Source organism: Solanum pennellii, chromosome 4 (assembly GCF_001406875.1).
Source record: "Solanum pennellii chromosome 4, SPENNV200".
Taxonomy (NCBI): Eukaryota; Viridiplantae; Streptophyta; class Magnoliopsida; order Solanales; family Solanaceae; genus Solanum; species Solanum pennellii.
In genome coordinates, this window is record NC_028640.1 from 73,673,976 (window position 1) to 73,687,584 (window position 13,609).

General features: G+C 27.1%; 1 protein-coding gene across 1 annotated transcript; it reads right to left on the reverse strand.

Annotated features, from left to right (window-relative positions):
* Positions 1-10,737: 10,737 nt before the first annotated feature.
* Positions 10,738-12,800, reverse strand: LOC107015664 (cyclin-D3-3-like). The gene is made up of 4 exons (XM_015215995.2): positions 12,069-12,800; positions 11,769-11,970; positions 11,411-11,541; positions 10,738-11,273 (listed from the first exon to the last, which is right to left on the reverse strand). The coding sequence occupies exons 1-4, from the start codon at positions 12,522-12,524 to the stop codon at positions 11,055-11,057; spliced, it is 1,008 nt and encodes a 335-aa protein (XP_015071481.1). The 5' UTR covers positions 12,525-12,800; the 3' UTR covers positions 10,738-11,054.
* Between the last annotated feature and the right edge of the window lie 809 nt (positions 12,801-13,609).

A 13,609-nucleotide genomic window follows, 5' to 3' on the forward strand; every position in this document is an offset into this window, starting at 1 on the left:
TATATATATATATATATGAGATAAGTTATCGTATTATTTTATAGTTTTAATTTATGATTATATATGTAGGTCTTTAGATTTTATGATACTCTACAAGTTGTGTTCAATTTTATTACAAGTGTGATCGTTCATGCATTTGTTCGCATTATATATAAATTCTAGTTTTATATACTCTTGACGGCATCTCAAATATTTTATTAGCTCTTGTAAGACACAAGGTGGCAAAGCCTTGCAAGGCGCATGAGTTTTCGCGCCTTGCGGCGGCCACCCTAATTTAGACAACGTTAATTTGACCGTCACAATGTTGGCCTTTTGGTTCTAAAACCAATTTTGTTGCTCTTTTGAGATTTTCGATAATATTTTTCACCCTTTTAACTTCGGATACATAAATAAATGATATTCAGTAAAAAAACTTTATTTTAGAAGTAGCTAGATGATTTTTATTTTTTTCCTACCGTATCTATTATCTGCTTTGGAGCCCAACTAATCAAGTTCTATATAGTTTAGGATCTATTAACAGAAAAACACTTCATTTTAGTAGTTTCTTATTTATAGGTTTGAATCCCTAATTCTTGAGTAAGATCGAAAAATCATATACATCACACCCTAACCTTTAGTATTGATACATGCATCTATATATCACATGTAAACATGATCACAAGTCTAACTTCGATGTAGTTTATTGTTCAAATCAAAGATATCAATGGAACAATAGATATGTGGTTAAATAATAGTAAATGTTTATTTCTTTTCAAATATAGATTAGCTTATGTTGTATGTATTAATGATATAAAATTAACTATACAATCAGATCATTTACTATAAGGTAGTTACAAAAAAATGCATTATAGCATTGATTAAAAACCTAAAAGATGATAAAGTAACATGCAAAATAATTTTTTTAAAAAGATTAATGAAATAAAAATTTACTTTTCATATTATATTTATCACAAATTTTTGGATGTTCCATATGAGTTTTTGGATATATTGAGATTATCTTGGTTAAGTTATTTTAATTTTTTCAATATAATAATTAGATAATAACTTGGAAGAATAATATGAATCTCCCTAAATTAATCCCAATAATTTTTTTAAAAAAAAATTAATATATCATTTTTAATAATCATTAATTTTTTACAAATTACAAAACCACTTTTTGTCTTTCTATATGGAAATCACCCTCATTCAAATCATGTGGAAACTAAATGTATCTCAACAATTCCTTATTTACTTTACTTTTAAACTTATCTTTTGCGTACAAATACAGTTTTGAATTGATTAATATCTGTAACTATTATTTTTTAGGTCGCGCTCTGTTCTTCATATCAATATTCAACTGATCTTTTTGCTTAATTCTTTTTAAATATCAATGTTACAATTATTTTATCTTCATATCAGTTGAAATTTTTTTCCCTTAATTTTTTCTATATATCAATTTTTAATCGTTTTATTTTTGACGTGCTTACTCTGAACTTTTAAGTTCTAAACTATAGGTTATAAATAGGACATATAGCTTTAAATCTTAACGTCTCAATTCCTTCTAAATGATCGTCCGAAAAAGAGTTACTACAATATTTCGCGTTCATTTTGAGAACTTTTTGAAATAACTAACTGGTATAATATGTTGGAAAGTGTTTTTTTTTTTTTGTTGTTGACATTATTGGGCTGGACATGCATTACTGGCATTTCCCCTATTAAAATGGTTATTGAAATAAGAGAATGGGCCTATGGACTTGCAGTTTACTAAGCCCAGTCTAGATAAAAAAAATAAATAAATTCAAATACACTTAATTTATTTTATTATATTCTTTAAAATTTTCTACCATTTGAAAAAATAATAAAAATTCCTACTCTATTTTTTTCTTTGATACATAATTTTACGCGATGTATCGTTCTGATAAATCAATTTATGCAATATATTGTGACGTACGCGATGTATCCGAAATAAAGGCGTGATGTATTGAGACGTTGAGAGATGTATCCGAAATCGGAACGTGACGTATCGGAAAATTTTTTGAATACATCCGGATTCCACATCATTTGAGGAATTTTCGTAATTTGAAAAAAAAAACTGGGAATAGAATGTAATTACGTAAAAAATTCCTTTATTAATTTTCATGTTTGTAAGTTCATAACAAATGAATCACATAATCTTAGATTTCAAAATACTGAACATAAATCAATTTGGATAAAAATCTAAGAAAGAGCCTATGTAGTTTGATATAAATTTCTTTTGTATAACTTAAAATCAATTAATAGTGATGCTCAAATTAATTTTATTGCCAAATCAAAAATAAATGTTAATGAATTTGTGTAACCAATGCACAAATATGTTATCCGATTTAATAGGCTGCCTATCGAAAGAAAAGAGTCATCAACTGCATAACAATTCATTATATGTTATCTCTATTGACGCACATGAGATCATTTCCTCGTTAGAAAATAAGAAGCAAATTAAATCAGAAAAGAAGCAAGGTTAAAGATATAATAATCAATCACCATCACTTTGTATAACCTATTTACGTAATGCTCTTTCCTTTCTTTAAATTTTGTTTTTTTTTAAAAAAAAATTATAGATGATTCATCACTTGACTCCAACAATCATTATTAATTTGGGTTTTGTGATGGACCTACGACTGAAGACCAACCCATTTTTGTTTTTGTCCTTATGGTCTCTCTGCTTAATAATAGAGACACTTGAGGGCTATAAAAAGCCTTAACCCAAGCTTGAATCTTTGTACTCTTATTGGTTTGAATGGGCAAATGATACTGCTACTGCCACAGTTTTGGACCACTAGCCCATCTCTTAAAAGTTACTCTTTCCGTTAAATTAACGTGATATTATTTAACTGTAAATAAAATTTACAAAATAAAAGAAGACTGTGTGCTTATTGGTAGTTGATTTTTTTCTTTGCAACGAAGTGTTATAAAATGAGGATGATGTTATTAAACGATAGTCAAATAAAAAAAAAGGTGATATTTTTTTTGGACATATTTTGAAAAAAAAAAGTGTCTTGAAAATTAAAACAAAGGAAATAAAACTTTTAGGATCCAATGAAAGGGAATAATGATTTTTTAGCTTGTCATTTTATAATCATGTCAAATTGTACAATTGAGTTTGGTTCTATTAAGTTGAACAGCTTTGAGACAAGAAACATCGAATAATCACTCATTTGGGTGTGTCTCAAATAAGATTAGTCAGAATATTTTTTTTTTAGAAAAATAAATTTTAAAAAATAAGTTAGAGAGATAACTTGTCTCTTAGAGTCCATTTAGATTAGCTTAAAAGTCAATCAAACCTATTTTAAAGTTCGTTTTTGACTTCTGAAAGTGTTTGATAAATATAAAAAATAATTTAAATAAGTCAGAAATGGCTTAAAATAAGTTATGAAGTGTTTGGTAAGATTAGAAATAACTTAAAAATAAGTCTAAAATGATTTAAAATAAGTTACGAAGTGTTTAGCAATGTAAAAATAACTAAAAGTTTAAAATAACTTAAAATAAGTCAGAAACCAAAAATAAGTCCCCCTACTTTTTATTTTTGACTTTAAAGTCATTTATGTTTAATTTTTTATTTTTAACTTAAAAACTCTCTTTTTTAAACCAATCCAAGCGGGCTCTTACTCCCCCACCCCAAACTCTCCTCCACCCATTCACTTCATATTCACTCTCATAATGTTATGCCTAAATTATATAGAGAAAGGTCAACATTACCCCTATATTATTGGATTTGTCAAGATTACCTTAATCCCCTACCATTATTTTCTAGCTTAAAAATTATCCTTACTACTAACGATTATCTTATTGACTTAGTAAAGCATTATAAAAGTATATGTCATACTTCTTTGTTGATCCACGTGAAATCTGATATAAAAAAAGACTCAACTCATCTAAATCTGTTCAATCCTCTCCATAAACTAAGAAAAAAAAAGGAAGAAGAAGATAATTTCACTTTAATTATTTAGCTACTACATTTAGTAGATCAGAGGAGTAATTGGTAATACCATTTCTAATTAATTAACCAAAATTTGAATTATGGAATTCTCCTTTTGAATTTTAATTTAGTTTCTTATTAAAAGGTATAGGGCCCATAGAAGATCCAAGCATACCGGACCCTAAAGGGAAGTGGACCACATGGGCCGATAAGACCCACCATTGAATGTTTTATTTGTCATTTACCTTCAGAAAGAGACCTCAATACCACATAAGCCCATTAAATTCTCAACTTGTGATCCTCCAATAATTTGTTTACCACATCAAATTAATTACTCTTCCTGTTCGTTTTTACTTGTTCACTTTAGACTTTACACGATACTTAAAGAATAAGCAATGATCAATATGAATATGTTATAACAATATTCATATTAACTAATGTATAGTCTTAGGTTCTGAAAAAAATAAGTAATGTTGAGGATAAAATAAGTGTCAGATAAAGTAAACAAAGAGTAAATTAAAAATATAAATTTATGCAGTTATCAGCAGGTTCATCGCACAACTCACTCCCTTTTCCGAGCCCATTTTCAAGCTCTTGAGGAAGAAGAAAAGGAGTAGACCGACGCCCTAGACTAACTGTCAGGTAAGAAAAGTAAATGGCATTTTGATCTACCATATATTTATACTATTTATTCGATAAAACTATCGTCCTATTTAAATTATTTCATTATATTATATTATGATCATATTATTCCCCCATCCAAAAGAAATCGGCAGTCCCACAATTTTATTTTTTTTTTAATTTGCTCAAAAGAAAAAGAATGTAAAATAGGATTGAAATTATAGAAGGGGGTCCTTGACAATTATTCGAGTCACGCCTTGAATGTGTATTTCTGGAAAAAATAAAATAAAATGGGAGATTACATGAAATGTTTCTTCCAAAAGTCCAGTTCCAATCAAATCTTATTTTTTCCCTGTAGTATATGGGCCCTTTACATAAATTATTTGACAAATCATTTTCCATTTTCAAATTTCTTACAATTTTTTTTAAAAATATATATATATATATATATATGGATATTTGGTATGCATATGGGTTGACAAAAGTAGTGTGTAAATGCGTTTAATTTTGATATCTCTTCGTCTAAAAATTACGAATATAATAGGTTAAATGTGTATTTTTATGAATATATAATATATGTTGAACTTTTTTGACTTATTTGTATGTTTTCTTTTGAAAATTTTGAAATCATTTTTCGTTTTATGTATTTATTTAGGTAAAGTTTTGACATGAGGAGAGACAGGTATTGAGCAAAGGACGTTAGAAAGCAACGTCTGCTGCTTTGTCGAGTTTGAATAACACTACCTAGTGACATCAACTATTAGGTTTCCCAAATTATTACTATATCATATATTATTATTATTATTATATTATATTTTATTTTTATTATTATTATTATAAGCAAATAGAGACAATCTACTTAATGTTTTTTTTTTAAAAAAAATAATGAGAATAGGAGAGGGGATTGGATTAGAAGGTGAAAATTTGAATCATTGTTAATAAGGTGAAAGGTCAGTTTATCAAATAACTAAATTATTATAATTTTTCATAATTCTATTTAGTAACTTGTACTATACAAATATTATTGTTAGTATTATATGTTGATTAAAATTATATTAAAAAATTATAATTTTTAAATTTTATCGAAAGGTCTTAGATATTTTCGAGCACAGAGAAGATTAGGTGAACATAGGAACCATTTTCAAAAGACTGTGTCTTACTCTACCTCTCTGACTTATTGGACCTCTTGTTGTATTATACTATTCTTATTTTATTTTTCGATTATTATTTATATTATGATTTGATTAAATTTAAGATAATAATCTTAATATTTTTTGTTATTAAAATTTGAATTTGAAATTTTAATAAAAGGAAGATTCTTATATCACTAACTCATGATGTCATCTCTTGCTATAATTCAAGAAATGATAGGAACTAAACTAAAGAAAACAACTTTGGTAATTTTATAAAATGCCAATAATATATTTGTCAAGAAAAAAATCATAAAATATTTTCACTGTAAAATGTTTACAAATACATTCTAGTTGTAACAAAATTGACTTGGGGTTTGTCTTGTATTGGTGAATCACCCTTCACTAGTCTTGAGGAAAATAATTATTTGACAATTCAGTAAGGCCCGTTTGGATGGGCTTAATAAAAGCAGCTTTAAAGAAGTACTTTTGAAAGTGCTTTTAAAATAAGCAGTTATGTGTTTGGATTAAAGTGTTGAAGTTGTAATGCCGAACGTGAAAAGGGAAAAATGGAAGAAAGAGATGTTAGGGTTATGTGGGTAATTTGGAGATTGTATAAAAATATTAAAAGCAAAAAGAAAAAAATGTGGTCAACTTAAAACAGCTTATAAGCTAAAAAAAAAAAAAGCACCCCTACCCCAACTTTTAACTTTTGGCTTAAAATAAGTTTTTTTTTAACTTAAAATAAGTTATTTTGAGTATTGCCAAACAGCTAAATAAGTCAAAAATCAGCTTTTAAGTCAGTTTGACCAACTTTTAAGCTGAGCCAAACAGGCTCTAATTGTCTTCTTTAGGCTGTCATAAACTTTTCCTTTTTTCAAATCATTTGTTTACTTAATTACTATTTAAGATTAATATCAATTTGGTTATAAATGGTATATTTCAAAGTCTAACTTGTACCTGAATAGTGACTTATTTTGTCTATGTAATAGGGAAAATGACTAAACTCATGTGCTACTAGAAACTCCACGAAGACAAAGATGAACTGTCAAAAAACATAAAAATGATAGAATGGGCAAAAAATAGACTAAAGATTTCGGAAAAAATATCAGTGACTACTAGCTTATGTGACAATAAAAATAAGAACAAATATCGATAATTCTAATTTTAATTCAAATTATAGTATTTGATTTAGCATTTCTAATTATATTACTTTGAAACATAAACTCTTGTTCTTTTCGCTCAAGAATTTTTACACTTCTTCAAAATTATTAATTGTTTAATCATTTAATTATTCAGATATCATCTCAAACTCGCTCATTACTTCATACACTAATTAAAATTAAGTGATCATCCATGCGATTAATTCAAAAGAGGAGGTACATACCTATATTTTTTGCTACTAGAAACTATGTTATGAATTTGTACTATCTAATATTGGATAAAAGTTTAATCAAAGACTTATTATAAGATAATTTATGTCAATGTCTATAAATACTAGCTTGCGGCAGAGTAATTAATTAAATACCATAAACTTTCTCATCGCCGTCAGTATTAATTACCATAACACTAGTTACAAACATTAATATTAACTACTTATTATAGTAATAATATTAACATTTCGGCTAACTACTTTTTCTCCTTTTAAACATATGTCAAATCTAATAAGCTATAATATCAATATTAATTCATTCTCATAAATCATTTGTTAATATGTACTACTATACTACTAATTAAACAAGCACCCCATATTAGAGCCTAACATAACAAATTACGAGGGAAATAATTTACGATTTTAAGTCTATATCGCGTATTATTTATCTATTATTAGTTTAAGTCAATATATGGATTTGTCTTTTGTGTTACACTTCATTTGACTCAGGTCTCAAACTCAAGTTCAAATTGAAAAAGGTTAAATAATGTGCCATAATAATTTCATAGCACCTATTTTCAAAACAATAATGTTCACTAGCTCAAAAAGGATGACAAAATAATAATAATAATATATGGCTCTAAAAATTACCAATATCATAAATCACTAATTTTTATTTTTTTATTTAATTATATAATAAAAGAAAGAGAAGATGTTAACTGGAACCAACAATCCATTTCTTATCATTGTTTTTTCTTCTTTTTTACTTGTATTATATATTATATGGTTTGAAAACACACATATATTAAAGTCTATTTCTCTTATATATGACAGCCAAAAGCAGTGAACAAAAGTACCAACAAAGACATCTCATACAAAATCAAAAGATATTGTTCCCCAACTTACCTTCACCTTTTTCCCCTTTTTGTTTGTGCCTAATTTTTTTTAAATTAATTTTTTTATTCTTAGATGAATCTAATTGTCATTCTAAATTGTCCTTTAATCTTCTAATATCCTTACCTTTTACACCCCTAAATACTCTTAAATCCTGATCCTTAACTTTTAGGTTACTGTTTTCATCTTTTTCTTTTTTTCACTTTTTTTTTAAAAAAGTAATAATAATATAAGTTGAGTTTTATTTTATTATGTTAATTTGTCCCCCCCAACCAACTTATGAATATATCAGTACAAAAGTTAGATGAGAAAATGCAACTCACATGGAGCAACTCTTTTTTAACTTATGGTAAATCTTGGCATGCAGCTGTACTTCCATTGTAATAAAGCCATGAGAAATGCAAATAAAATAAAATAATTTTTTTTTTCATTGTTAACATTTGAAATCTCATACAATATAGTAAGGTACAAATAGACAGATATCATGTCATCAGAATTTTTTTTAATTGTTATTATTATCGCTAAACAATAGTATATAACAAAAATTATATTATTACTGCTCAATTCTTTATTTGTTCTAGTGATTTAATGTTAACTCCCTATGAACCTCAATATATTACTAAGAAAAATAATGTTTTATGTAACAATATCCAAATGAACCTTAAATGTGCACGAATTTAAATTTCGTCAAATTTCAATATAAATTTTGAAGAAAATATCAAGAAAATACAAAAATTATTACATTTCAAATGGGATCATATCCTCTCTCCCATTTTCCTTCTCTTGCCCCTATACATTTATTAATTTGTTATAAAACATTGATTTATTATAAATTTATACTATAATCTTAGCATGATTTTCTTCGTTATGAAATTTATGTGTTGATATGCTTTTTATTCAAGTCAATATTATATCGGAAATAATATTTCTACCTTCATAAAGTAGAATAAGATTGCGTACATATCAATCTTTTCATATCTCACTTGTAAAATTATATCGAATATTGTAATAAATTTGCCCCATATAAAAAAAGAAAACAATTTTGTGTTTGTTCATTGTTGTGTTGCGACTAGGTCAACAAAAACAAAAGTATACATGAAATGTCTAATAATTTATATAAAAATATTGTTCCGACATTCACGGTACTTCAACGAGAAAGATTGACTAAATCCATGAATTATTTTATCATTTCAGAATAAATTGTTAGAACTTTGTGTTTAATTTTTAAAATATTATAAAAGGGTACTTAATTAAAATAAAAGAGAAAAAAAGCCAAATCATTATGATTCTTTATTTTAAAGTGGGTAAAGAAAAGCACATGCAAGGCTTCTTGTGGATGTCTTTTCTTCAACCACAAAGTGCAAAGTAAACTTAGCTTTAATCCCTTTTTTTTTTCAAAATTAATTTTCCATACATGCACTATGTCTTCATTTTGTAACTTAAACATAAGGTTATTGACTATTAAGTTAATGATTAGATCTTAAATAATCATTAGAAGCTACAAATCACTTGATTTTTTTTCATTCTGGTATAACAACCTCTTAGCATAGAATCCATATAGGTTACTTTCGAAATTTTGAATTTGAATTGGGCAAGTCACTAATTATTACTCTGTCATAATAATATCGTTATATTCAACGTTGATCTACAAATATTTTGTATTTTATGTGAAAAACTATGATAAGTTAAGATAATGAAATGAGGCGAAGAAGATCTAAAATCACGTAGATTCTTCGATTCAATGAAGTAGTAAGGATTAATATATTCAATTCCAATAGGTTTGAATTGGGTCGTAAATGGTGAAATTAATTTTTTTTAAAAATATTCTTAATAACTGCCTTTTAAATCCATGTATTATTATTAGGCGTTTGAATTTGTGATAGAAAATTACAATTTTAAATCAATATTTATATATGCTATTTAGGATCACGATTTCATATATTTCAAATTTTTCAATAATATGATTTGAAATTCTGTCTTTATAAATTTAAAACTTCACTGATAAATTTAAATATAAAAAATAAAAGCACCCGTCTGGATAAATTTTACCCAAAAAAAAAGGGAAAAACTTACTTTCGACGTGAAACGGCTGTTTGTTCCATATAAAATTATTATATTAAAAAATAACTATTATTATTGTTGACTAATTGATCTCAACAAAATTACATCTATATTAAAATGTGTAATCACATTTATACATATAAACAATACGACATAAAACTATCAAATATAATACCTTAAAACATTCAGATATTTTGTATATGAATTATGACTAAGAAAAACTTTAATAATTTCTTTTTACAACTTATAAAAAAACAGATTAAAATTGCGGAATCTAAATAATATATAGTAACATAATTCAACATCAAATCAATCTACAAATTCCATCACAATTCAATAATGCTTTTCCATTTTAAAAAAAAAAATTGTTTTAACTAATGTCCTTCTCATAGACCTCGAAATTCAGTAAACAAAACTAAAAAGAGACCTAGCTCTTATAACGAGGTCAAACAAATAAAACTACTTAGCAAATCTAACCCCATAGAAAAATTTAGCCAGTGGCCGACAATATGTTCCTCCCTCAAGATGTGAACAAATCCACTCTTTTCCACACCACCCATCTCTTTCTTTTGAAATATGTAAACACGTAGACTATTTTCACGATACAAATCTATAATATTTTAATAACGATTATAAATTTTATTAGTTACATTAAAATTATATTCGAGCAAGTATAGTCTACAAGATAATTATAGTAAGAACAAGTGGACATGAATTTACATTTTTGTTTTTCATGCAAGTTTTTATTTCCTTGGAATAAAATGCCAAACCATCTTTTTACTAGTACAAAATCTCATAGCCCCACTATAGACAGTACACCATTAAACAAATGGTCCATTAGCTAGCTAGCTGTGATAATTGTCAAAAGGGGGTTTGAATTTTTAAATGTAAGCAAAATTAACATGTGAATAAACAAGAACTTAATTACTAATACATAAGCTAAGAGACAAGTGGATCACTGTTATTGGACATTATACATATCTAATAATAATACTAATAACTAGTCTATTAATAAGGAAATATTTAAAAGACATTTAATTAGTCATTCACTTGACTCCCTAATCTTCTTGGACAATGGCTCTGGTGAAGAGGTAACTGATGTAGCCACTGACCATGAGTCATTGGAGTAATCTGAGCTAAATGACATATCCATAACCCCTGTTGGACTCCCTGGTAATGTCCCAAACTTTCTCTTATTTGAATCAAAGTCAATGTTGCAAGCCACTTCTTGTATTAGCCTGTAACATTCTTCCACCTTCTCCTGTTACATTATCCAAATTTAATCAGTGAAAGTAGTAGTAATACGCTTTGGTCCCAAATAAATGAAGTCGACTAAGTAAAAACTATTCTATTGGACAAGTAAAAGTGAACGAACATATAATTTAAAGTTCGAATTACCTTGACAATTCCAAGAATGCCCAAAAGTTGATGTTGGTACTTTTCTCCAATGCAAGGCTTAAGCCTATCAAGAACATGCAACATTGTGGCAGATGCCATTGCAGAAGGAAGGTAACCAATGAATCTATCATCTGTTATTGACAAAATCCAAATACCAGTTAGAACATACAAGTTTATAACTTCGTTTGGGGTAAGGAATAAAAATAAATAATCATAGATACAATAATGATAATGAGATAAATTATCTCATATACGTGATAGGAACAACTTGTTCACAACAAAACGTACCCGAACACTATGATGTGAACGATGTAGTTAAGTAAATAAAAATGTGTTTGCGAACATAAGCATTGCTTACCAGTAATTGTGTAAAGAAGCACTTTCTCACATCTCCTCAGAAATTCCAAGGATAAACAGTACTTCAATCCAAGTCTTCTAGTTATAAAATCAAGAAATGAAAATGGGGTTACTGGATTCATCTTCCATTTAAGTGTAGACAGAATCAGCATCTCCATTCTCTGTATTGTTTTAGATTCAAACAAAAATCTTGATTCCTCAACCTATACAACAAAACCCCAAATCACTCAAAACATGATCATATAAACAAATTTACAAGATCCATCGAAATACTAATTTTTTTCTTTCTTGAAAAACATACTTGAAGGTCAAGAAGCAGAGGAACATCAGTTTCTTCAACTTTAGCAGCTAATGAAAGACAAGTCACAGCAACAAGTTGATTCATCCATGGCTTATGATTCAGAGACTGATTAAAACTAGATAACAGAAATCTATCAAAGTAATTAACTGCAAGAAATCCAGTTTGAGCAGAAAAAGAGTAATAAGCAGTTGTTTTGAGTATCCATTCAACTGATTCTCTTCTTGATGAAATAAAACACTGGTTTTTTTCTAACACATTGTAGCTTATTTTATACTCTGTTTCTTTAGAAAACAGAGAGGTAAGTTCTTCTTCTTCCCATAACAAATCATGTGAGGAAAAACTCTCTGTCTCTATTGATACTTCAGTGAGTATATTTTCTTCACAGTAAAGTGAATCTAATAAAAATGGAATCTTTTGTGCTTCTAGTTGTTCTTGTTCTTGATAATGGTGAGACATTATCTTCTTCTGAGAAGAAGAAGTTTAGTTGTGTTTTCATTTACTTCATACTAATTCAAGAAACTGAATATAAAAAAAATGAAAAATAAGTTTAGTTGATAGTGTTGTGAAGAGAAGAAGAAGAGAGTGGAGAAGAGGAAAATGGGGAATGAAGAAGATTGGGAGGAAGATTGTGTTTTTATTTTGGATATTTGGGTTATTTTTTGCTATATTTTTTTTTATTGAATCGAATTTATGGATTTTATTATTTTTGTTTATATCTGTATAGAAGGATACCAAAGAAAAAAAAAATTATGCGAACATGCAGAATAATAAACTCGACACGTGAGGTTCGTGTGTGCTATCAGATCGAATTATAATAAGAGGCCTAAGTTCGAGCACTAATAAACTGTCAAAAATTCTAATAAAAATAATAAATATTTATTTATTTTTAATTAATAATTTTGTTATTTGAGTATCTAATTTATTTTGATAGGTGAGAGAAAAAAAAGTGGACCAATTGATTCTCAATATTCTCATTAATTCGTGTACAATATTTCAATGATAGGTATTCTTTCTAAAAACATTTCAATTACTATACTTTTATTATAATTAAATGATACGCGGTAATTAATTTAATGTTGACCATCTCCAAGCATCAATGTTAATGTAGCCAATTTTAATAATGAAGAATTTTAATACTCATCTTTTAATTTATACGTGCATGATCCATGCCAAATTAAAGCTCGATCCTTAATTAAAGATCCAGATCATTATGGATAAATTATAATATACTACAACTGATCTAAACAGAGAATTACTTAATTTGAAACATAATAGAGGTTATTACTAACTAATCAAGATTAACATTGAGAAAATCCATTAAAGAAGATAATTGTTCATTGAGACATTTGGCCACTCGTGAATATATTTTTACCATATTACTATGCCCCAAGCAATGGTAGATAGAATATAAATTATTAAGTTTAATTAAATCAAATAATTCTAAAATGGAGCATAAATATGTGTTAACTCTGCCAAAGCGAACAAATATTATTTTTCAAATCTTAAAATTTCAAACATAACGTATATTGTGGTAAAACATA